Below are 24,576 nucleotides of genomic sequence, written 5' to 3'. Positions count from 1 at the left end.
TTTTGAGATCCTGATAAAACCACAGAAGCATAACGTTGCATAAAATTGTATCTTGTGGGGGAGGAAATCACTAAATCTGGAGGTCACCAATACACTATTAGTTTCCCTACTAATCTTGTTAAATATAACACCTCTAATCTGTGGTTTCTGTGTAGATAACACTTCTGATCTGTGGGTTGTAACAGTTGCCTAGGTTACTTTGCAGGAACCTGAGGATCACTTTTGCCAACTCTTCATTTGGGCTTGTATCCAAATGTCTTATGGGTGACCAGATTGAGATTGGTCTTCAAATTATATCTGTCCCCTTTGCTGCCTTAGTTTCTGGGTCAGGTTCTGCTCTGCATGAAGACATAGTGCATGCCCTTGGAGCTGGTATGCCTTTTTTTCCACTCTTCTTTTCTTTCAGCAGCAATAATAGCACAACTACCCAAGACCTTTACCCTATCATCCAGCCCAGACCACAAGGCCATAATATTTGCACAGGATATGGTGTTAGCTCCAAGAGTAACTCAGCAGTTCCCAGGACAAGTGGACTGGGACCACTTGGTGGTTCAAAGTCTCATGCAAAAGAAATACCCCTTTGGAACCATGCCCCTGGCCAGTTAAAAATGACCAGTTTTTACTCCAGCAAATCAGCGAAAGCTTGCATTTCCCTTTGTTCAGAGAGTAACCTTGTCCCTTGATCAGTCTGTCTCCCTTCAACTGAAGCCTGCACACTTGCACTTACTCAATTTCACTTCTACTGTCACCAAGTCAGAAGTTCCTCTGCGGGTGAGCTAGCTATAACTGATATGATCTAAGGTGGCTGTCAGTGACCCCCATACAACTTCTAGCTTCATTATAATTCCACATGTATGCTAAATGACCTCTTTCCAGTGCCAACACACTGGAAATTGTCATGACCATGATCAGAAAGAACCACTATAGGAACAAAAGGAAGTAGGGCCTGAATTCCAGAAAAATTTCCACCCATTCCCAAGAAAGGCATAAATATTCCTCCCCTGTTAGCTTATCTTCCCTCTATTTCTTTTACCCTGTAACCCTCCCAACCCCCAAGGGGTGGAAAGTTGATTTGTGAGCGTACCTCCCACTTCTATTGTTGTTCATGAATAAGAGTCTCCTTCACTGCTCAATCCATCTTGTTATTGGTTCCACAATTCTGAGAGGGAAAATGGGCCCAGTCTTTGGAGTCAAAATGGGTAATAGGACTGAAGATGGAGCAATTCCAAGGAAGAGGGGTGAGGGTGAGTGGGAGGAGGCAGAATCATCCAGTTTGTCTTGAATCCGGAGGAAAGAGGCGAGAACAGGCAGAACAGTTCCTTCTATCAGAGTGCTGAAGGAGGAAACAGATGAAGGATGCTTTTGAGAAAGCAAGAGGAGGAAGAGGAAGTTACCACAACATACTTATGAGGTCATTCTAGAGGGTGTCTATGTCCCATCCCTTACCCCCCGCCACCCTCCTGGATCTGTCTGCTGAGGCTGTCAGACGCTGCACCCTCTCCTCCCAGAGATGCAGTGTTGGACACTGCAACTACCCCTATTCTTCTGTCCTCCCATCTGGAGACTCCTGCTCCTGATGCACAGGCCTGAGTGGCACACGTTTGAGAGGGTTCGTTAGTGGCCGAATCCATTGTTTGGATTTCTTTTTTATACCCTTTCACATACTGCTTTCCACCATGAAACCATTCAAGCTGGAGATGTGGGGCTTGGGGCAGAACCTTGAGAGGAGATAACCTGGTCACAACAGGAAGGAGATGAAACTCACTTCATCACTCTTTACATGGAAGGGATAAGAATACAGCAGCACCTTGATGATAGGTTACTTCATCCTCAGAAGAATCTTTTTAGGAGATTCTGGAAGACAAACTGGATCCTTTCTCCTTGGTTCTCCAGGTCTCACCTTGATGACTCGGAACACATGCTGACACATTTCTCCAGGTTCAAAATCACTTCCTCATAATTGGAGATGTGGCCACACTCACCCTTCTCTTGGAAATAACATTTATTCTAGATAAACCAGAAATGTTTGTCTAAAAAAGGAGAACTTTAGAGTGGGATAAAATTGGATGTTCTAGAGTAGGAGTTTGCTAATTTCTGGGAAGAACAATGAAATTAGGGGGCATGTTAGTCACCTTTTTGTCCCTGTGACAAAAATACCTGACAAGAACAACTTAGAGGAACAAAGCTTATTTGGGCTCACAGTTTGAGGTTCAATCCATGGTTGATCAACTCCATTTCAGGCAGAACATCATGGTAGAAGGGCAGGTTAGAGGAAAGCAGTTCATCTTATGGCAGTGGCAAAGCAGATAAAGGAGGCGGGCGGCGGGAAGCAATCCTCAAGGGCCTACTGTGACCTATTGCCTCCAGCCACATCCCTCCCGCCTACAGTTACCAACCAATACCAGTGGTCCTTTCAAACTGTTAATATATTAAGTGGATTAATCGCCGATGGTAGAGTTTTCCAGGAACTTTGATGTTATCACTAGTAAAACTACGAGAAAATGGATAGAAGATATTGTTGCCAAAAGCTCGGTCCTTGTCCTGATGCCAATCCAATAATAAGGACATGGTTTTGAGAAAAAGGAAAAAGGTTTATTACTTTGCTAGCAAAGGAGAAACACAGGGGACTCCTATCCCAGAGGCTGCAATTCTGTGCATCAGCAGGTACAGGGGGGTTTTAAAGGGGTGAATCAGAGGCTACATTTGGTGTTCTCTGTTGGGAGTTGTCTCCCAAATTAACAAGTGAATTACACCTGAGATCTTCTGATACCATCCCCAAAGTCTGGATTACTTTGTTCCTATTGGTGGTTTTGTACCCAAGGATAGATAAATCTGGCTAAAATGGGGAAGAAAGGTAATCCTGTTTCCTATGAGAAAAGGGAAGGGGAGAGATTAGGGAAGAGCATGGAGAAAGGAAGGGAAAGAAACATGTCCATTTAAAAAAATATGTTGTAATGGCAGAGCAAGGGCTATATTCAAAGCATAAAGTAGACCACTGTTACAGAGTCTTGGATCTGAGGGTGAGATACACAGAGGTCCACACCGCTATACCAGCCCCAGGACTCAAAACCATGAGTTCCCATACGGCAAGCGGGTAACGGTGATGAGAGCCTGACATGGACTCCTATCCCTACAGCAATTACTATAGGGAATTACAAGACTCCTGACCTTGGTCTTCAGAAGTAAAAGTGGGTAGACTGTTCCAGGCCATGTGCAATGCTGAAGAAACACCAACATTAATCATGTTCAGAATTGTTCAAGTATTTGGGGTTTAAGTCTGGGGATTGTGGCTCAGTATTAGAATGCTTGCCCAGCATGCATAAGGTCCCGGGTTCAATCCCCAGCACGGGGGGGTGGGTGGGTGGGTGGAAAAGATAATATTTGGGGTTTAAGGAACAAGGAGTAAATTGGAGACAAGCACAATGTAGTTAGGGAGTCCTTTCTCAAACCATGTAAAATAAAGAGATATGGACAAAGGCAATAGACTAGAGATGGAAGAAAACAGTCACAAAGGAGGCAGAAACAATTTTGGTTGATGAGTTTGAGTCAAATATGAGGAATCAGCTTCACTTGAGGGCATCCTAAAAGGAATCTAGGGCAGGAATAGTGATATTGAACTGTCATTTGGCTTTCAGTTATTTCCCTGCTAAAGCCTGCTTGCTGAGACCCAGACACCTATATAGAGACATTGTAGATTACTAGAGTTCATGGGAAAAAGACAGGGTTCACAGCTGAGAAGGGACACCCACAGGGATGTGGTGCAGTGTCCAGATAGAGCCATCAATCGTCAGTGGATTCTGACCATCCCGTATTCAGTGGATAGAGGACCAGAGGGCCTGCATTTCCTCCTCCATCATTGAAACCAGGGCTGAAGAAGGGCCGCAGGGGTCCAGCGAAGGCACATTCAGAGAAGGTATAGATGAGGGAGCCATGATCAGTGATGTTGTAGAAGGAGACAATGCCGTCTTCATAGTTCAGGAAAATCCCGATTTGGCACGGAGGCACCTGAACGTGGAGCAGAGTCTGGGGACAGGTGCCAGCCTCATATTTTTCTTTGTTCCATAACCAAATTGCCCAGAAACCATTCTCAGTGTTGACTAAAAATTGCCCCTTCCTCTGCACAGAGTTTCTACAAACCCCCAGGTCCCAGGCCTCCTTTCCTGTCACATCAACCTCCCAGTACAGTTTTCCAGAGTTGAAGCTCTGGGCACCCAGGACTATGGGGTAAATATCAAATCTCTCTTCATTTTCTGGTACATCCTGACGGGTGTTTCCAAGTTTCACTTGTCTCCTGTCCTCTGAAATGATGAGCCATGGATTGGCTGTGTCTTGATCCAGAGTGATGTATACTGCAGAAAGAGGACATAATCAGGTCTTGTGTGTATGTTTGGAGGGTGGTGTCAGTAATCCTGTGCTCATAGTGGGGAGATTCTTATAAACTCCAGGGTGAGGGGGTGACCCTGATCATCATCAGGTGATGAAATGACTCCCAGCCAACTCTAGCCCTCATCCCAAGATTTGAAGGAACCTTCTCTACCTCTCTCTGTCCCATGTACTCTGACCTGCCACCTGTTCTCCCCGACCCTGGGATACTCTGTGCACTCCCATTATTCCCTTCTGCTCTAGCCCCACAACTCCTAGAAGTCACCCCACCTCCACAGGTCCTCAGCATCTTCTTCAGTCCTGGCACACGACAGACACTTCTTAGGTCTGGGGAGACAATGTCCAGCTGCTTCAGATTCCAGGACTCACTCCTGGGAGAAAGAGAATTTGAGATCTGTCTCCCATTTCTATCCCAGAGCCTAATGAAATTTACAGACACATCTTGTGTTCTAGGGTCCAGGTGAGAGGCAAAAAAATACGGTATTTAATTTCTACCCGAGTTCTTGGTTCCATGAACCTCTGCAGCATGTGCATAGTCTATAGTTCCAAGCCTAAGGGGAACATACAAGTGTGTTCTATTTCATTTTACAGGCAAAGCAAGCGATATAGGCTGCATCACTTCTCTAACGAACCTCGAGAAATCTTGCCCATACTGTGAATCTTACTCATGGCTCATTCTGAGAAGTTTGCAACTGGTTAGATTACATCTAAAAAAGAAGTCCCAGCAGGTTCTGGATTCAGAACTTCCCAGAACATCCTTGTTTGTTGGGGCTCTACTGTATGACAATGTGATAGTCTAATTACTTTGGACAATTTACCAATTGAGGTGTCCATTTATTAGCCTTCTGAGATCAGAAAATATTTTATAGAGGGTCAAGTCTTTGAGATGAGGGAGGCAGATGGTAGAAACTTCAGGGCATCTGTTTCTGTATCAGCCACTCTTTTTATAGATAATGCTTCCTGCCATCCCCTTTTCCAACAGAAAACTTCTCCTTACCTTTCTAGGACAATTTTCACCTCCTGAGGAGAAAAGAGACAGAGTAAATTCTAGAGTTCAGGCTTGCATGTAGACTTTTGGTAAGGTGGTACCACCCTGTGATCCCTGGGGCTCTGCTCTGCCCTGCTCCTCTGGGACAAGGCCCAAACAATGATTCTGACCAGCTTGTAGCAGAAAGGATGTGTGGATGCTTGTAGGGTAACCAGAAACTCAGCATGAGTGTATCCTATAGCCAGGGAAGGATCGTCAGTTTAAGAACTGACTCAGAAAACAAATTAGAAAGATCAGATTCTGGGTGGGGAGGAGGAAGGAAGGTAGAAGAAAGTGGAAGAGGGCAAATAGCACAGCCTCGGTAAAGCCCAGAGACAGTCACAGGGAAAGAAAGGCCCAGGCAGGATGCCCAGAAACAGCTCCCTTTTACTTGTAGGCTGCATTGTCTGGAGAAGGGTTAGTTAAAGCTGTGCTGTGTTGTGGTTAATGTTGCCCCCTCCTGGATGTGAACAACAATCAACTGAGCATATTAGATCGCAGGGTTGGGGGCCCTCATGTGAACTGGCATGCTGAGGCCCATTCAAAAGGGCGTCAGGAAGTTCAGTTCAATGCTGGGCAGAAGAGACAGCTTGTCAAGTCAATACAATCAGGGTGTTTTTTGTTGTTGTTTAAAAAAAAATGTGTGTGTGTGTGCGTGCATGTGTGTGTGTGTGTGTGTGTATATATATATAAACATCTGACTGGAAGATTGAAAAGTGAGGGAAAAGAACCATGGAATATTAGGGCCGAAGGACTTTGGAGACCATTTAGTTTTCCAAAGTGAGGACAACATATCCTAATCAGTGGAGGTGAGATGATTATAAGTAGAACATACACTGATGCTTTAAAAAAAAAAAAAAAGTTGAACTTATTTTACTCTTCACCTCTTACTACTTGGGTGAACTTTGTCAAATCATTTAGTCTCATCAAGCCTCTTAACATGTTTGCTCCTTAGTTGTCTTATTTATGAAATGGGATAGTTGTATTGTTGACATAAAGTCTGGCAAGTAATATGCACTATTTAGAATTTGTAGTTAGTATTAAGAAATACATGAAAATTGGCTACTATTGTTCTAGGAAAAAATCTGTTAAAACTAAATTTATTCAGGAAGAAGTGAAGCAATTTAAAGTAACACGTTAAAATCATTTAGTCCATAGAAATAGCAGAAAGTGTACAGATGATGCGCTTATGAGTAACATTAGGGGAACTCATTATTTAGTCCACTGGTATAAAAAATGGAGAAAATGGGTCTAGAAAAGAAAAATGGCTTAAGCTAGAGTTGTGGAAAGAACTGGTAGCAGAGCTGGGGCCACTGTCTCTTAACTTTCAGTTCATTTTCTAGTTGTATTTATTAAAATCTTATGGCCAGATATTTATCTAAGAGCTTTTTTCTCAATTTCTCCTAGACCCTTTTTTCCCATCTCACCTGCAGGAGTTCCAGTGCTGAACCCCGACTCTTCCACTCCAACTCTGAGATCAGCTCCTGCAGGGCCTGGCTTTGCTGGGCCAGTTCAGCTTCCGTCTCCCCCAGGATTCTAAGGTGTTCCTTCTCATCCTTTTCCAGCTTCTGCATCTGCCTTTGTTGTTCCTCAGTCAGGAAGTTTTTCTGCTGCACAAACTCTGCATGAATCCTCGATTTCTGTGTCTCAACCTTCCTCTTTAATGTGAAGAGAAAGAGGTGTTTTCTATGAAAATTCTCAAGTTTTGGGGACAGTGATGTTGGTACTATTTCTATCTCTTGAAGACTCACCACTCTGGTTATGTCTGAGAATTAACACACACAATTTTGCTGGGGAGTTTGGAAGGTGAGTGCGTGAAGCTTCTGGGACTAGCATTTGTAGTGGTGGGAATACATTACAGCTGTCCTATAATCACAGCAACATCAACTTATGGCAACAGCAGACACTTTTTGCAAACTTTCCTCCAAAATGTAGTCAAATGAGTCCATTTATCTTTTGTATATCAATGAGTTAGAGAATAAAATCTGTTTCTACCCACAATGACTTCACAAGGATAGGCTCAAAATACCATTCTTAAGTTCCAAGTAAAGGGTGGCTTTGAGACATCTGTTTGCCCTCTCCTGCTAGCAATTAGAGGGGCAACCAATGACACAGAATGTTCCTTTTTCCACTTACAGCCTAGGTATATTGCTTGTGAGATTCTTCTATAACTCTAATCCTGGATACTCCCTACCTCTACTAGAAAATTACCAGTGAGGAACATGGCTTTAGTTTCCTATTATACTTTGGGCCAGTGACCTGGTCGTGGTCAAGCAACCACCGGGTCAGACTGGTTTTCCTGTCGCCTATTTGAGGGTTCCTTCAATCTGCCTACACAGCCCCCATCATTTACTAAAAGGCCTCACAGTCTATTTCTTCCTTTAGGATACCTCTGTCACAGACACTGAAATATTGATGCTGTAATCCCCACAAACTGGGCTCAGAGTAGCTCAGTTTGAGGTGTCTAAGTGAGCCTTTCGTACCTTCTCCAGTGATTCTCAATCTTTGTGCCTGATTGGAGGCTCTTCTTTGAGCCCTCATTCTTATTGTTCCTCTTTATACAGAGCTAGGGGGTAGATGGTTTTTAAGGAGCGAGCTTAACTGACTTCATCATTCCTCAGACCTGTAGCTATAGTTAAGATCCCTGAGTCCAAGACCCTGGGCCCTCCCCAGGCTTTGACTCTTGCCTTCCAGTCTGCTCGCTTCATTGCAAGATCCACTTCCAACTCCTCGGTCAACTTCTGTTTTTTTCTCAGTTTCTCTAATGCCTCTTTGAGCTTCTCCTGTAGAAAGAGAGCAGGTTAATCCCTCACCAGACCAAAAAGTAGGGTGTGGGGTGTGGATTGGGGGAAGATCATATTTGTTCTTAGAAAAAGTCTAAGTACAAAGGAGGAGGGAGGACTAGAGACTTACTGGAGTAGGAATTCTACAGATGGGAAGACTTTGGCAAAAGCCTAGTATGTCTTATGAAATAGAGCTATAGGAATGGGGTGGCAGGATGGGGTTATTACTCATTTCTAATTAACCAGGAGGCCAAGAGGAAACATGGCCTTTGAAGCATTTTACTGTAGCATATCCCCTATTCTTGGAGCGAAGAGGTTGTGTTTCACTCGCAATTTCCTCTTAGACAGGAAAGGAAGGAAGGATCCCTCCTCCCCCCCTCACTTCAACTCCAGAGGGGGCTCTTTCCCATCTGCTACTCTAGGGAACAAACCCCTTATCAGGGCCTATCTTCTTTAAACCTGTTTGTATTTGTGCTAAGATCTCACCTGGTATTCCTGAGCAGCCTCCTCAATAGGGACCATGGTGTGGTCACGGTGTTTCTTGGACTGGGCACACACCCAGCAAAGTGCCTTCCCATCTTTCTCACAGAACAGGTGAAGTTTTTCTCCATGTATGGCACAACGCTCCCCTTGTGTGTCTTTCTTAGCATCTTGGCCTATTTGTCTAAGATTTTCCACCATGTTGGCTAGTTGCCGATTGGGTCTGAGGTGCCTGAGCAGAAACTGCTGCCGGCACACAGGACAGACACTGCCTCCATCTTTCCCAACCTGAGAGATGCATTCTTGGCAGAAGCTGTGGCCACATTTGATGCTCACAGGCTCCACCATGGGATCCAGGCAGATAGAGCATGTGACCTCTTCCCACATCATTTCCAGGGGTATTGCTGAGGCCATAGTGGTGATTTTCTTGTTAAGCAGAAGAGATCTTAGAGAGGCTTGTGGGGAGAGAATAAGGGAAAAGATGAGGTTTATATGAGAAAAACCAAGTAATGCAAAATAAAACACGAGGGAGAATGAACTGGAGAAGTGAAAACAGGAAAAGACAATATATCAAATCTGACCAGCCAGGGCCTCTCTGTAGTCTGGCCCATTGGTCCAAGTCAAACAGAGGCAGAAATCAAATCTCCAGAAGAGGCAGAGAAGATTGGTGGGATCCTCAGAGATTAAGCCGACAATTATACTTTCATCATGTTCATCCCTGCTGAATCCTCAGTGCTCAGTCTTTCTCCATCTACATTCTCCTGTCTCATGCCACCAGGCCATCATGTCCCTGACAGCTAATTATAGTAGTGACCATTTACCATGTACCTTCCATGTTCCAGTGAGGCGATTCATGTTTTGTTCCTGTCTTCATTAATCTATAGAACAATGGCAGGATTGGATGATATACAGTCATGTGCCACAAGACATTTTGGTCAATGATGGACTACATATACAATGGAAGAACAATAGTCTATACCATATTGCCCAGGTGTGTAATAGGCTGTACTCTCCAGGTTTGTTTAAGTACATTCTAATGCTCACATAACAGTGAAATCACTTAATAGTCTATCATTAAGGAATGCATGGCTGTGTGTGTATACGCACACACACGTTTATATTTTGATATATTCTTATATGCAAAATATCCATGTATATATGTACACACGTACATTCAAGGATACATGTGTACATGTACAGCTTATGTACGTGTGTGTACACTTCCTCTAGGGCATGAAGCATCTTGAACATTCTAAACAGTGTCCTACATGAACATTCTAAACAGTGTCCCTCACTCCTGAAGGGGGACTTTGGCAGGGGTAAGGAGGAGTCGTCTCACGTGGGCTCCCCTGGGCCACCCTCTGAGTTCAGTTATGATGGCGATTCTCCCAGCTTCACCTTCACCCTTGACCCAGCTGAAATACCTGCATCCAGGGCAGCGGAAGCCCCTTCCAGGAGACTCTGAAGTCACACCCAGAGCGCAGCTTCCTCCCAGGCAGACCCACCAGTATGGGAAGAACAGGGCTTGGTGTGAGCACTACAGTCCAGAAGGCGCAAGTAGGACTGAGGGCTCTAGGTTGGTGACTGGTTAGAAGGGGCTCTTCAAATGCTGGCAGCGGGGAGAGGTCCCCTAGGCAGGGCGGGGGCACCTTGGTCTAGCCGGCTCCACTCACCTTATCAGTCGGCTGTGGCTCCTTATTTCACTTTCAATTTCCTCTCAGAGGCAAGTCTGAAAGGAAGGAGCAATGGGAGGAGCGGAGAACCGAAGGGCGTGGGGAGGAGAGAGGCGACCAGTCAGAGAGGAGGAAGGGGATGTGGGAGGGCAGAGGGAGTGGAGAAGGCGGAGTGGGGCCGGGGCGGGGCCAGGCGACTCCGGCTTTTTGGAACCAGGGACGCGGGAAAGCACAGAGCATATCCGTTCCGTGCACGCTCGCTACTGTATCTTCTTTATTGACCAAAATGTAGTTACTCTACGAGATGGAAGTGTCGCTGCTTTGACACTGGTCCTCACCCCACACCTGGGGAACTGCTCTTAAGGAGGTCTGGATGCAGAGGCCAGCGCAGGGCGCTCTCCTTTGCTTATCTGCTGAATTCTTCCAGAAATGAATTCTTTTTCACACAACTGATATTCTTTTAAAATCCGGGGGTGAGAGATTTATTCCGCAGAGCCTCAAGGCAGGTGTCATCCCAATGAGTGTAAGAACGGACTTGACATTTATTAAACAAAAACGGCATTCTTGTCATGGAACTAGGGAGAGTCTCAGGTCATTATTGTGATAACATACACAGAACATAAAAGTTACCATCCTAATCATTTAAGTGGCATCGAGTACACTCACATTATTGGGCAACCACCACCATCGTCCACCTACAGATCTTTCATCAGCCTAAACTGAAATTCTGTACCCCTTAAATAAATGTATGCGTTTGCACTCCTCCTCCAGTCCCTGGCAGCCACCACTGGATTTTCTGCTTCCAAAAATTTGACTGCTGTAGGTGACTCATGTAAGTGGAATCAAAGTATTTTTTGGCTTATGACTACTTCACTTAGCATAATGTCCTCCAGGTTCATCCATTTTGTCACATGTCACATATTTGGTGTATTCATTCATCTGTTGATGGACAGTAAGGTTGCTTCCACCTTTTGGCAACCATGTATAATACCGCGGTGTCTGGTTATGTTATTTAATCTACACAACAATTTGGTGATTTAGGGGTTATTATAGTCACATTGCAGGCAGACACATCAAGGCTGAACATAGTGAAGCTACTTGTTTGAGGTGACGTAGTAGGCATAAGAGTATTAGAGCTGAAGGTTCTTGGAAAGAGCCTCATTTTAGCAATAGCCCTGAGAGAGTAGAAGCTGTAAGGCAGCTAGCAGTGAGTGGACAAACTATAGGAGAAAAGGGTGGCAAGACTGGAATTCTCAGTTCCTTTCAATGTAGACATCTTATATATTTTTGGTCCCTTATAACTTGAAAACATCAGTTGAAATTTTGATATTTGTTACAGAGAGAACCTAAAAATACTTCATGCTTTGAAATTTCTGGTTCTATTTAATAGAAGTTTCTCAGTGAAAGACACTGTCTAGACTGTACTCAATTTTGATTTCAGGAACATTAATGTTCCAAGAAAGCAGAATAAAACAGTAAAAAAAAAAAAAAAAAAAAAAAAAAAAAAAAAAAAAAAAAAATCAAGAAGTGATCTGTATCTGAATTTGCAGACACTCAAATTGACTACTTCAAACACTGCAGACCCTTTGTGGTTTCTTGCAGACAATGAGTAAGCCATTTCTGAGGGATAGAAAGCACATAGGTCTCATAATAAAGCAGATGTGAATTTGGGGCCGAGACTGCTAGGTGCCTACTTATTTTCAGTTTACTCATCTACCCAATAAAGAAAATACATATACCACAGGATAGTTTTGGCATATGTTCAATAACGTGAACACAGCTCAATTAACACATGCATAGCTGCTGCATTTCCCACCTTGGTAATTCTAAGACCAAAGTTACTCATTCAAAATTCCCTTCATCTGATCACAGTACAGTAGTACTTCAGTGTTCTTTTCCTGGTTAATTGACCCACATCTTTACATCTGAAGGATCAGTGTCCTTAATGTCCCTGTCCAGAACATTACAGTTATTATTGAATAGAGAATGAGGAATCTCTACAGTATATACCTTGGGTTTTAGTCTTAGTCCTCCTTACCCAATTGTGTATCAGTACCCCGAGTAATTCTTGTAACAGGAGTAAGTCATTCTGGCCAGTTAAGAATTGGTCCTTGCCTATTTCTGTAGTGGCTTAAGACCCACAGAGACAAGAGACGGTTACAGATTTGTTTACTAGAATCAGGTTGCTTCCTCTGGTGGGAAGGTTTTCCCCTTTACTAGGATTTCTGAACTGGCTTAGCCTTATGTTAAAGAACAAAGAAAATGTTCCATAAGTGAGTTGTTAGTTTGAAAGAACAAGTGGGAAGATGACGTGACCCCTGAGTCTCTAGAGAGTATTTATATTAGATATAAAAAGTCACCACAGTTTCTCAATTTTAGTAGTGCATAGTATATAGAAAAGTGGGCTTCATTGTGTCATGTTCACATATGCATATACCATATTTTGATTATTTCCACTCCTATAAGGCTGAGTTGCCAATTTAAACCATATATCAGAACTTATGGACAACCGTCCAACCTGATAGGAATATTGCCTATTTTGTTAGGACAAATTTCTCATTTTAAAGTAACATGTCACTAGAAGACTGTTTAGACCCTCCTAGGAATAGTGGGAAAAAAAAAAAATCAGGCTCAGAATTGGCATTTCATGTACTAGTGCCTGTAGCAATAGGGATAGAGGCTGCCTGTGCTCCATAGCCTGGATTTCTCCTAAGGCTTATCTATTACCACTACTGACAAACCCATTGAACAAGTAACCAGTGACTGGGACAGTTTGATCAACGTCCACAGGATGGGTCATTTTCTCTATCTCTTCATCGAGTACCTCCTCTGTATTAAATGCCCTTTAGTGGGTATTCGCATGGACAAAAAGTTTCCACACTCTGTACCCTTTTCTAAGGTTTGAAAACACACCATACCCATAATACTTTATAAATATTTTAACATTATTTCTTTTAGTAGCATCTGACCCACAGGCCCATCTGTTTGATAGAGTCATGGTGGCAGTTTATACACACTTGCATATGTAAACTCAGTTTTTCTTTCTGTCACAGAGGTCAATCACTAGCTTGAAGCTGTCCATTGGGAAGATCTTTATCATTGTCTGTATAGTCACCCCGAAAGACACCAATCTTGTGTACCATCACAGATTCTCTTCAATCCTCCTTTCATTTTTTTAGCACCTCAAAAGTGCTGGCTCACTATACATACATTTTTAGATTTGGATAAAACATTGCATGTCAAGGGATCCAGATTTTTAAGCAACTATTATGAGTCAATTGACATAAAAAGTGAGGAGTGTGATGGTTAATTTTGGTTGTCAACTTGACTGTATTGAGAGATGCCTACAGAATTAGTAAAGCATGTATCTGTGAGGGTGTGTCCACAGAAGATTGAGATATGGCTTAAACTGAGTGGGGAAGACATACTGAATGTGAACGGCACCAGCAGGTGGGGCCCGGGATGGAATGAAAAGCACAAGTGGGAAACTAGCTCTTGCTCCTACTCTCCCTTCTCTAGCAGGTACATTTTTCTGCTGCTTCCACTTGAGGACATCAGACTTCAGTTCTTTAGCTGTTGAATATGGACTTGCACTAACTTCTGTCTAGGGGCCTTCTGGCTTCCAGCTGGGGCATTAGTCCGTCTCTTGTTCTGAGGCTTCCTCGGTCTTAGACTGAGCAGCTACTCGTTTCCCTGGGTCTGTGATAGAAGCAATGGAAATTAGATTGGTTCATTATTTCTCTGAAAAGCCCCAATACAAGGAATTAGCTCCCCAAGACCAAGGAGAAATGGGGAGACAGAAGAGAGTGCCCTCTCTTTTTTCTTCTATGCACTACTTCAAGGTGTTCCTTTTTGTGTTTCTTCTGTTGAGCAAGCCTATCTTCTGTGTCCTTTTGAAACTCATTTGATCCTCAGTGTAATAGTTCATTACTTTGCATTTTTCCTTGCCCCTCTGCCTCTTTCCCCAACTTTGATGGCCTCACATCTATTCCCCTGCTCATTGTCTTCTGAACAAAGTTTCACTAGTTTTAACTCAGCTCAGATTCATCTAGAGGATTTGGTTAATTTTTCTTCAATAATCACAATGCCTAAATCCAGGTGACAACCAGATTACAATAGAGCCTGTGAAATCCAGCATGCTGGAAGCACTCCTCTTGCAATGAGAACAGAGGAGGGGGAGGAAATTCATCTGAGGGCAAATAGGCTTATGATCTAGTTACTGATACACATACACACATGTACACACATGTGTACACACATACATATACATGTATATGTATATACAAGTATATATACATCTCATAACCTCTCCAGATAGCCTTCAACTTTATAGAGAGGAAACTGATACTCTTAGAGGCTAGGTACCTGTCCTAGGGTCATTTGGCAAATAAGAGTTCAAGTTTTGTCCAATTCCATAGCCAAAGATTAACCATAGTGCCAGCAAGCCTTTTATTTCTATGTATTTGAGGCCAATACATTCTCAGAGTCCCAACTTTAATACTATACTGTTACATGAGGCCTTCTTGCTCTTATCTATTAGAATAATGTTAATCATTTGGCTTTTACACTTGCTTTACCTTTTTTTTTTTTTTTAAGCCATCTGCTTGAGGATTGGATTTTTACCTGAATAATCTATAAATACAACAGAGTAAATGAAGGCACCCCAAGTTTATCAACCATTTCAAAGACTACTAGGTAAGGTAGGTTTTAGAATGAACAGAACAGGAGAAATATCTCAATTAGCAGATAAAATCCATCCTGTATTTTACCTACCTACTTCCATTGATCATTTTCTTTCTTGTCCCAGATTTGAGAGACAACCTGACTTGGGTACATTTGTTAGTCTTAAGGCAAATTAAGAATCCTGGAGTGAGGCTCTAGAGAAGCTAAGGAGACAATTTCAGAGATGTATTTCAATAAAATACAGGCAGAAATCCCTTAAAATGATTTTCATAACTTTAGAACCTGAGGCTAATAATCTACAAAGTTATAATGAATTCAATGCATGTAATGGGATAGTAATAGACATGGAAATCTAATATTGGGGTGCAGTTCACAGGGGACAAATATTGGTTTCCAGATGGAAAGAACCATTGGATAATCTCAGGAGCTGCTAATGACCTCAAGCAGACCGAATCTTGAAATATTCTGATTTTCAATCTCCAGGACACGTTGGGACCTGCAGTGGAATTCAGAAAAGTCACAACACTAGTCATCTCTAGATTGTCCTACACTCCATGGTGGATAGAGGGAATGGCTGAAGTTGGGATTAAGACTTTGGCTTACAAAAATGCAAAATCTCTAGTATTTTAAGACCCTCAAGGTCATGAAAACCAAGACAAGACTGAGAATCTGTCACAGACCAGAGGAGACTAAGGAGATGCAATAAGTACATGCAGTGTGGTACACTTGATTGGATTCTGGAATGGAAAAAAAAGACTAGTGAAAAACTGGTGAAATCCAAATAAAATCTGGATTTTTTAAAAAATTTATTTTTATTGTAAATAATTGGGATACATGTTGTTTCTCTGTACAATGGAGTAAAGGCACACCATTTGTGTAATCATACATTTACATAGGGTAATGTTCGATTCATTCTGTTATTTTTTCCCTCCCCCCCACCCCTCAAAATCTGGATTTTAATAGTAATGTGCCAGTATTAATCCTTTAGTTCTGACAAGCGTACAATGATTTTGAGTTAACATTGAAGGAAGTTGGGTGAAGGATATACAGAAATTCTATACTATGCTTGAAACATTTATGTGAACCTAAAATTATTCCAAAATAAAATTAAAAACTCCCAACAGATAACAGTGGAATGAATCCAACCTAACTTTTCTATGTACATATATGAATATACCACAGTGAATCTCAATATTATGTATATTCATAAGGCACTAATAAACAACTAAATAATGGAAAGGCAAGTAGAGTGAAGGGAACAGGGGAGGGAGGAATGAAGGTAAAGGGGAAGTATTGGGGACTGAATTAGAGCAAATTGTATTCCATGCCTTTATATTATACAAACATTGGGAGGAACTAAAGAGAACCAATAAAAAAGAACAAATTGTCTCATTGACATGTTGGATATAGAGGATTCTAGTTACCAAAACCAATTTTTCACCTATTGGAAAGTAAAAGCAGTATGTGTAAAGCTATTTTAAGCCCTATTCTAAGTGCCTTCATATATCTTAACATAATTCTAACAATGATCTCGTGAAGTAACCATTGTCTCCCTTTTACTAATAAAGACTAAGAGGCACACAGTTGATAAGATCCAGCTCAGCTTTTCCATTACATCATGCTTGATGACCTCTAGTGGTATTTCTTGGAGAGAGACTGCTTCATTTTCAACTATCCCCATCCCCTAGGTCTAATCATAAATTTATAGGGAATTTCTTTTCTCCCAAGATGCTTCCCATGTCTAAAGCACTCATGCACATCTCTTTGCTTACATTACATATTACAAAGACATATCCTGATATGTCTTTGGAAGACTTTTGTAAGAGTCTGTGCTCTTTCTTTCTGGAAGCAGAAATTCCTCATGGTCTGTTTCCCCAGAAGGACAAAGTGTGTCCTGCTCTAACTACTCTTGTCCCCGACCTGCCTCCATCTATCATTATGCAATTCATGGGGCTGTCTCTTAGGGAAGAGCAGTCACTCAGTACTGGTATCTCTGTCCTCCTGATGCCCCCTAAGAAAACTCATCTGTGCTAAATCAGGATACACTGCTCGATGTTTCCTCCCAACTCCCAGAGCTGCCTGGCCCAGAAGGGGCTCAAGAAGTTCAACTATGTAAATCTCTTGGATTTGCACCTGTATCCCAGCAGACCTGTTACTTCCCTACTTACACCCGAAAGATTATAAAGTACTGGTTTTATTGGCACAGCAAGAAATGTCTTTCACAAACAGAAGGACAGATGAGAGGAGAGACAAACTCTGGAGCTGTGGTGAGTGCAGGGATGAGGCTGTCTAAACCTGGTTTATGCTGAGGGCGCGGAGGCCTTGCACCACCAGCCTGCTCAGCATTTCTGCCTGTGAGCAGCACTGAATGGTATTTGTTTAGGACAGCAACTTCCTTCCAGGATATTTCAAAGCCTGAAGGTTGAGAGTTACCTTAAGATTTTTGCCAATATTCCAGTGGCATCTGTGAGGAGCTCTCGTCACATCATAGAACTTTTGAGCTTGATAGTCTGAAACAAGGAACATGGTTATCTCATGATGAAAGGAAACACCATCCTTCAATCTGGACAATCTGTGGATGTTTGTCCAGGATCATCAGCAATGACTGCTCCTAGCACAGGCAGAATCTGCCAGGTGTCCTGAATCCTATTCAGGGACTTTTCCCCACTATAGTTATTGTTTTAATTTCTTGTGGATTCACATGGTGAGATTCACTGTGGTATATTCATGTGTTTATATGGGAAAGTTAATGGAATGAATCTGACCTGTCTTTCCTTTTCCTATCCCCACTCCCTTCCTTTCATTTCCCTTTGTCTACTGTGGGATTATGGGATGAAGACAAGAGTACGGACCCTGCCTCAACCTGGATCCTGGCTGCTGGACTAAACCTCGCCATGATGGCATATTCTGATTAGTATGAGCAGGGGCAGTGAGGAATCCCTCATCGTCATATCATGAGCCAACTCAGACCTAGGAGGCTGTCATCTATGTAACAACTGATCAGAACCAACACTAAAGGCTTATGCTTTCTTCAACTATTGGTTCCCACAACAACAAGGATAAAAATAGTCTTATTCTTTTAAAAGTGAGAATGTTTAGGACATAGAAGTTTAAGAAACATGCCCCACTTAACAGGATAGTAGTAAAGCCAGGATCCAAACCCAGACAGTGAATCTAGAGCACACACTTTTTTTTAGTACCAGGGATTGAATTCAGAGGCACCTGATGACTGAGCCAAATCCCTAACCATTTTAAAATTTTCAGACAGGTTCTTGCTAAGTTGCTGAGGCTGACTTTGAACTTGAGGATCCTCCTGCCTCAGTCTCTCAAGCTGCTGGGATTATAGGCATATACCTCTGCACATGGCTTTTTAAAACTGATCAAAGAATTTATTCAGATTTTCTCAAATATGAGCCAAATAGCAATTTTTTTACAAAGTGAATATTGAAATAAATGTGGTATAGCAGTACAATAATGGAAAGAAAACAAGATCTAGTGACTAGAAAATGCCTTTCATGATTCATTTCTTCAACTGAAGTCTCTCCTATAGTGGACAGAAAGTTACCCTTTTGTTTCACAAGAATATCATAGCAGAAGATACTCAGAAATATTACATATCTTTGAAATATTAAAATATGAAGGTTTAACTCTAAAGGTCTACATAAACACTGAGATCACGTGGCCAAAGAGTTTATGCAAGATATACAAAATATGATGCAGTGACATGTTGATTCATTAGTTCAAAGTATGTGGAGCACATACTTTTAACTCTATACACTACCTACTAGGATACAATATATGTAATATGCCAACCTTTCCCAACCTCAAAAATGCCAAGATGAGATGCATGCTTTTAATAGGATACATATTACCTATGCTATTATCCAAGGAAGTCTTTAAGAGATTAAGGGTGTCTGGGCTGTTCACAAATGTAAATAGATTTACCTCTGTTAATCCTGGAGGGAAGAACACAAAGCCCAGACTACAAAATATAGGTGTCAGTTATTTGTACAAAAAGGCCTTTATACCAGATTGGTTCTATGTCTATCATTTGAAGTTTAATATTTTTGCCAAATGTGGTGGCACATGCCTGTAATCTCAGCTTCTCAGGAGGCTGAGGCAGGAGGATCTTAAGATTGAGGCCAGCCTCAGCAATTTAGTGAGGCCATAACCAATGTAGTGAGAAATTGGCTAAAAAAAAAGAAAAAAAAAAAAAAAAAAAAAAAAAAAGACTGGGATGTAGCTCTGTGATAAAGTACTTCTGGGTTCAATACTAGTGTCCCCCCCAAAAATGTTTAGTGTCTTTCAATAGTAGATACATTCCTGACCCATTCCAGACCTTGACTTCATTGGTTAAATCTAAATCAGGGATTTTGGTTGCCAATTTACAAGCTAAGGCAACACTTATATTCAGAGGGGATATACTGTTTAAAATACTTAGAGATTAAAATAAAGGCTAGAAGAAAAAAAAAAAAAAGGCCAATAAAATCAGATTTGATGACTTTTTAAAATATATAGATCCCAAATTTATGAACAGCCTTAGGAGATACTCCAATTTTATTTCTTTATTCAGTTCTTTTTTGCAATTTCAACATCTTTCAGCATGTAAGTCCCGTGTTAATAGTCCCTAGTAGCTTCAGTATCTCTGTAAGGAGGTGTGGAGAACAGGACACCTCCCCACACATTCTGCAGTCATCTCTGCAATATAATGAAAACTTTAAACAGCTAGTAAACACTGGGAGGTGAGGAAAGCCCGAGTTATTTTGGGGGACCTGGGGACTCTGCAGTCTGACTTCTGGTTATAGGTGTCTGACCTCGACATGCTTATTTCTGATAAGAGGGGTTTTAGACCCAATTTTGGCTGAAACACATCAGCATCATGGGCTTGGGAAAAACTTGGGTTCCTATTTCCTGCTAGTCCTTTGCTAGGCTACAGCTGCAGTGCCAGGACCTATTTTTCTGTAACTCCCCCCTTAGCCTAGGACTCAGCTGGCAAAGCCAGAGGCTTAAATCCTCCCATTCCCTTGAGCGCTGGCGACCAATGCTTGGTTGCTATAGAGACCTTCCTGAAGGTGGAGGGCCTCTAACCTCCTTTAAGCTGGGTCACTTCCTTTCAGGACTCATAGCTTGACTTTTGGGGATAGACTTCCCTGATTAAAATAATCCCTCAGGAGGATCTACTCTGCATTGATTCCTTATCCATCCTTCTACCATCCATCGTCTATCTTTCTCCATCTTTCTCACCCCCACAGTCCCACATTAGATTTACCAAATTGCTTGGTTGCCTTCTCAGGAGATTAGTACTTTGAGGAGAAAATTCTTCCTAAGCCACTAGCCTACAACTAAATTTATAATATGCAATATATGGTGGTCAATAAACATAGGACCCTTAGTTTTAGAACTTTTCTATGGGGAACCTCAAGGATTGATGCATGTAAGTTGTCAGGGAGGAGGTGGGGTGGTATGTGAGGAGGTCCTGAAAACATGCAATTCTATTTCATCCCTTTTGGGGATGAATTTTTTTTTTTTGGGTGGTGTTAGGGTTTGAACCTAGGGCTTCGTGCATATGAGGCAAGCACTACCAGCTGAGCTAAATCCCCAGCCTGGGATAGATATTTTCAGCATTGACAGTATTGATAATTGTGATAGCTAACAATGCAGCAGCCTAACAGTACTTAAGAATGGGCTCTGGAACCACGCTGCCTGGATTTGTGCTCTGGCTCATTCATGTCAAACTTCATGACCTTAGGCAAGTTATTGAGACACTTGGTGCCTCTGTTTTCCCATGTGCAAAATGGGAATGATAATTGTACCTACCTCATGAGGTAGTAAATCCTCGGTAAGCAGTAGCCATTTTAATGCTTATTATGTGCCAGGCACTGTTGAGTCCTTTATATATTTTTTCATTTAATTTTTATAACCATCAAATATTTTTAAAAAATTTTAGGGATGATAATGAGGAGGAACAGATACACAAGCTTTGGAGTCAGACAGTCTCTTCTTTTCCCTTCCTAATACTAAAATGCAGGAGCACTTTGCCACTGAGCTACACCCCTAGCCTTTTTTATTGTAGAGACAGGCTCTCGCTAAGTTACAGAGGTTGGCTTAGAACTTGTAATCCTCCTGCCTCAGCCTCCCACATCGCTGGGTTTACAGCAGTCACCACTGCACGCAGCCCACTTGCTCTAAATGTGGCTGTTGATAGGTTCTTAACTCTAAGATTTCCTTCACTGAAGAAAGGAGCCATGAAATGCTGGAAATCCTAGGGTAGTATCTGGTTACTATTACTTTTTAATAGATGCCAAATATGTTAGCAGTGCAGTTTGTAGTCTTTCCCATGTCTATAACCACTCGGAGGCTAGCATTATTATCCTTTTATCATGTGAAAGGGTGCAGTTTTGTGAACTCCTTTTTCATCCTGCAGCATTGGAGCAGGACAGGGAGGAGGCAACCTTCCTTGTGTCAGACATGGCTGTGTTCTTGAGTATTGAGTGGACTGGGGAAGTTAACTTCTGCACTGCCTCCAGAGGATGAGCCACAGTGTATGTATGGAAAGGTGGGGAAAAAACACAGGAAGCAGAGGGACCTGATTGAATTAGTATGGAGACTATTCCTCTTTGTCGGTTTTTATTTGTTTTGAGTTTCTGCATTTGCTTTAAAGGGAAATAGAGTTAGAGGAAGGGGACAGAAAAAAATGGGCCTTTAAATTAGACTGTGGGCAAAGAATCACTTAACAATGAAGTGCCGAGAGTCAGAATTGCTCTTTTATGAAGCCATTATCAAATAGCCTGTTTTGACTGACTTGGCTTTAAGTCCTGGATTAGCACCTGGCTTTGAACTTGGAAAAGGTACTCAACCTCTCTCAATTCCAATTTTCTCATCAGAAAATAGAAAAGTATCCCACAAGACTATGGGGTTTTCTGATTCTTATAAGAGTTTAATGAACCTCAGTTTCTGAAGGAGCATCAGATAGTAAGGAGCATGACACAAAAGAAAAAGGGGGCAGACTGGGGGAGCAGACCAGGGAGGCCTTCACTCTAAGTGATGTGCAGGTTTTTAGGAACCACAGAGAAAGGGGACATCCACATGGCCAGGTGCTTGAGAAGGCAGCTTTCTGACCTTTTGTTAGCTAGGGTTGTGGACAGTTGGTTATCACTTTGGTCTGTTATGGACAGGAAGTTGGCACATATGAATACCATATTAAATGCAGTGCTATGTACTAGGTGTACAATTATAAAGAAAAACCTTTTCTTCAAGACAAGGTGTCTCCTCCCCTGACTTCTATGACTGAACCGTCACTCAATGCTTCTTTCCACCATTATCTTGTCTTATCTGTTTTGCACCAGTGTGGGGAGTCAGCAGTGTACTCTCTGGATCACAGCGAGAGCCATTCACTGACAGCGTATCTGAGAACCACAACTCTGGGAGGTCCACTCAAATGGACTGAAATGTGTGACATTCCCTGTGGTTGAACAGAATGTGGCCCTGACCCCATGGTTGCTTGGATGTATGGATAGCGTGCGGTATGATTTGTGTGCGACACGGAGGCACGTACAAAGAGCCCTGCCGTACTGTTTGGAAGATTCAGACAGGAGCCACTAGTATTCCACAGTTCATTGAAGAGGTACGTCCAAAGAACAGGGGAAAATGAGGGAAATATGGAATTTTGATTTTGTCCAAGGGCTTCTCTTGTAAAGAAGTACCCTAAAATTTCTCTAGACTTTTGCTGAATAGGAGGATGTGAACAATGTGATGTACCCACTATGTGTTAGATACTGTGGGAGGTGTCGGACTATAGATTAAGCTGGCTCATGTGTGAAGGTATTGTATATAGGAAAACAGACTCAGGAAATAGAAGCTGGTAAAGTTTACATAACTTCCATAAGAATTGCAATTAGAAAATGACCTGGACACTTAAAATACAAATGCACTGTGGTTATTCGGAATAAAGAATTCATACAAAAATATGAAAAATGCAAGCAACCCAATTGAAGAATGAGTAGAAAGCCTGAAGAGAACACCACAAAAGATATTGAAATAGCCGGTAAATATGAGAAGTCGCTCACTTATTAGTTATCAGAGATATGCATATTAAAATCAAAGGCGATACTGCTACACATCCTAGGATGGCCACAATTAAAAATACCAAAGTATTATAGAGAACTTGCAACAATTGAACTCTTCAGCAGTGTTGGTGTAACTTGTAGAATTACTTTTCAAATTGGACGAATCTACTATAGCTGAATATACGCATAAACCATTATAGAGAAATTCTACTCCTAGGTGAATATATACATACATCCAACAGAAAAGTTAACAAATATTCACAAAAGAGCATTTATTACATTGTTTTTACTATTTTTCCAAGTTGAAATTATTTAATCAACAGAACAGATAAGTGTATTGTGGTATCTTCCATTTTGCAAAATGAGAAAATTGCATTTATTCAGATTAACACATAGGATCCATAGAAACTATACAAGATGAACTTTTCATAAGGATTTTTTTACATTAAAGTCACATAAAAGTCATTAATTTTCTATAACCTAAGGAACGCTTGGTGCGTGTTCATGTTCTTCAAATACTCAGTTGCAAAATTCACTAACATTTTACCATTAAAAAGTTAACTAAAATTTTATATGCACACACAGATATATCACATACACATATGCAGACCCATATGTTCCCATATTTGCAGAGTCCCCATTATGGTATCTTCTAATGGAAGAATTATACAATGAGAAGGAATTCATTACAACTTTATGCAACAATGTAGATGTCTCAAAGTTGAGCGAGTGACAGAAACATGTACTATATGATCACGATTTTATAAAGTCTGAAAATAGGCAATATTTATCTGTGGCATTAGAAGGTTGGGGTGGTGGTGGCTGACAATATTCTGTTTCTTGATCTGGGTATTCATTATGTGGGTTTTATGGGTATGAGGTGTTCCCCAAAAGCTCATGTGTGAGACAATGAAGGAATGTTTAGAGGTGAACTGATTAAATTATGAGAGTTATAAACTGATCAGTGGATTAATCCACTTGATGTATTAGTAATTTGAATGCATTGATGGGTGGTAACTGTAGGGAGGGAGGGTGTGACTGGGAGAAGTAGGTCACTGGGGCATGCCCTTGGGGATTATATTTTCCCTGGATTCTGTCACTCAAGTTCTTTGCTTCCTGGCTGCATGAACTGAGCAGCTTTCTTTTGTCACACCATGCCACCATGATGTTCTGCCTCACCTCATGCCCAAAACTATCAAGTTGACTGACCATGAACTGAACCTCTGAAACCATGAGCTAAAATAAACCTTTCCTGCTCCAAGTTGTTCGATAGTTCTTTTGGTCATAGCAATGCAAAGCTGATTAAAGCAGTGGATAAATTCACCTTGTGGAAATTCATCAAGCTTTATGCTTGTGATATGTAGACTCTTCCATGTTTGTTATATTTCAATAAAAATATTTTAAAATGATCACATGATGAATTTGGTGGGTAGAAACATTTTAAGAGTAGAGAGATAATGAGTTCTGTAGAAGGCTTGCAT

General features: G+C 41.6%; 1 protein-coding gene and 1 long non-coding RNA gene across 2 annotated transcripts in view; one reads left to right on the top strand and one right to left on the bottom strand.

Moving 5' to 3' along the window:
* Positions 1-2,570: 2,570 nt before the first annotated feature.
* Positions 2,571-10,401, bottom strand: TRIM21 (tripartite motif containing 21). Its single transcript, XM_079104711.1, has 6 exons — positions 10,347-10,401; positions 8,680-9,128; positions 8,098-8,193; positions 6,838-7,068; positions 4,654-4,777; positions 2,571-4,349 (listed from the first exon to the last, which is right to left on the bottom strand). The coding sequence occupies exons 2-6, from the start codon at positions 9,085-9,087 to the stop codon at positions 3,781-3,783; spliced, it is 1,428 nt and encodes a 475-aa protein (XP_078960837.1). The 5' UTR covers positions 9,088-9,128; positions 10,347-10,401; the 3' UTR covers positions 2,571-3,780.
* Positions 10,402-19,223: 8,822 nt separating this feature from the next.
* The window catches only part of LOC306640556, a 100,319-nt gene continuing 94,966 nt past the window's right edge, over positions 19,224-24,576 (top strand). The window contains exon 1 of the long non-coding RNA XR_013757811.1: positions 19,224-19,268. This is a non-coding gene — a long non-coding RNA (uncharacterized lncRNA). The remainder of the gene's footprint in view (positions 19,269-24,576) is intronic.

Source organism: Sciurus vulgaris (genome assembly GCF_902686455.1).
Source record: "Sciurus vulgaris genome assembly, chromosome: 11".
Classification (NCBI taxonomy): domain Eukaryota; kingdom Metazoa; phylum Chordata; class Mammalia; order Rodentia; family Sciuridae; genus Sciurus; species Sciurus vulgaris.
Note: the sequence above shows the minus strand (reverse complement) of the source record. Positions and strands in the feature narration are given on the sequence as shown.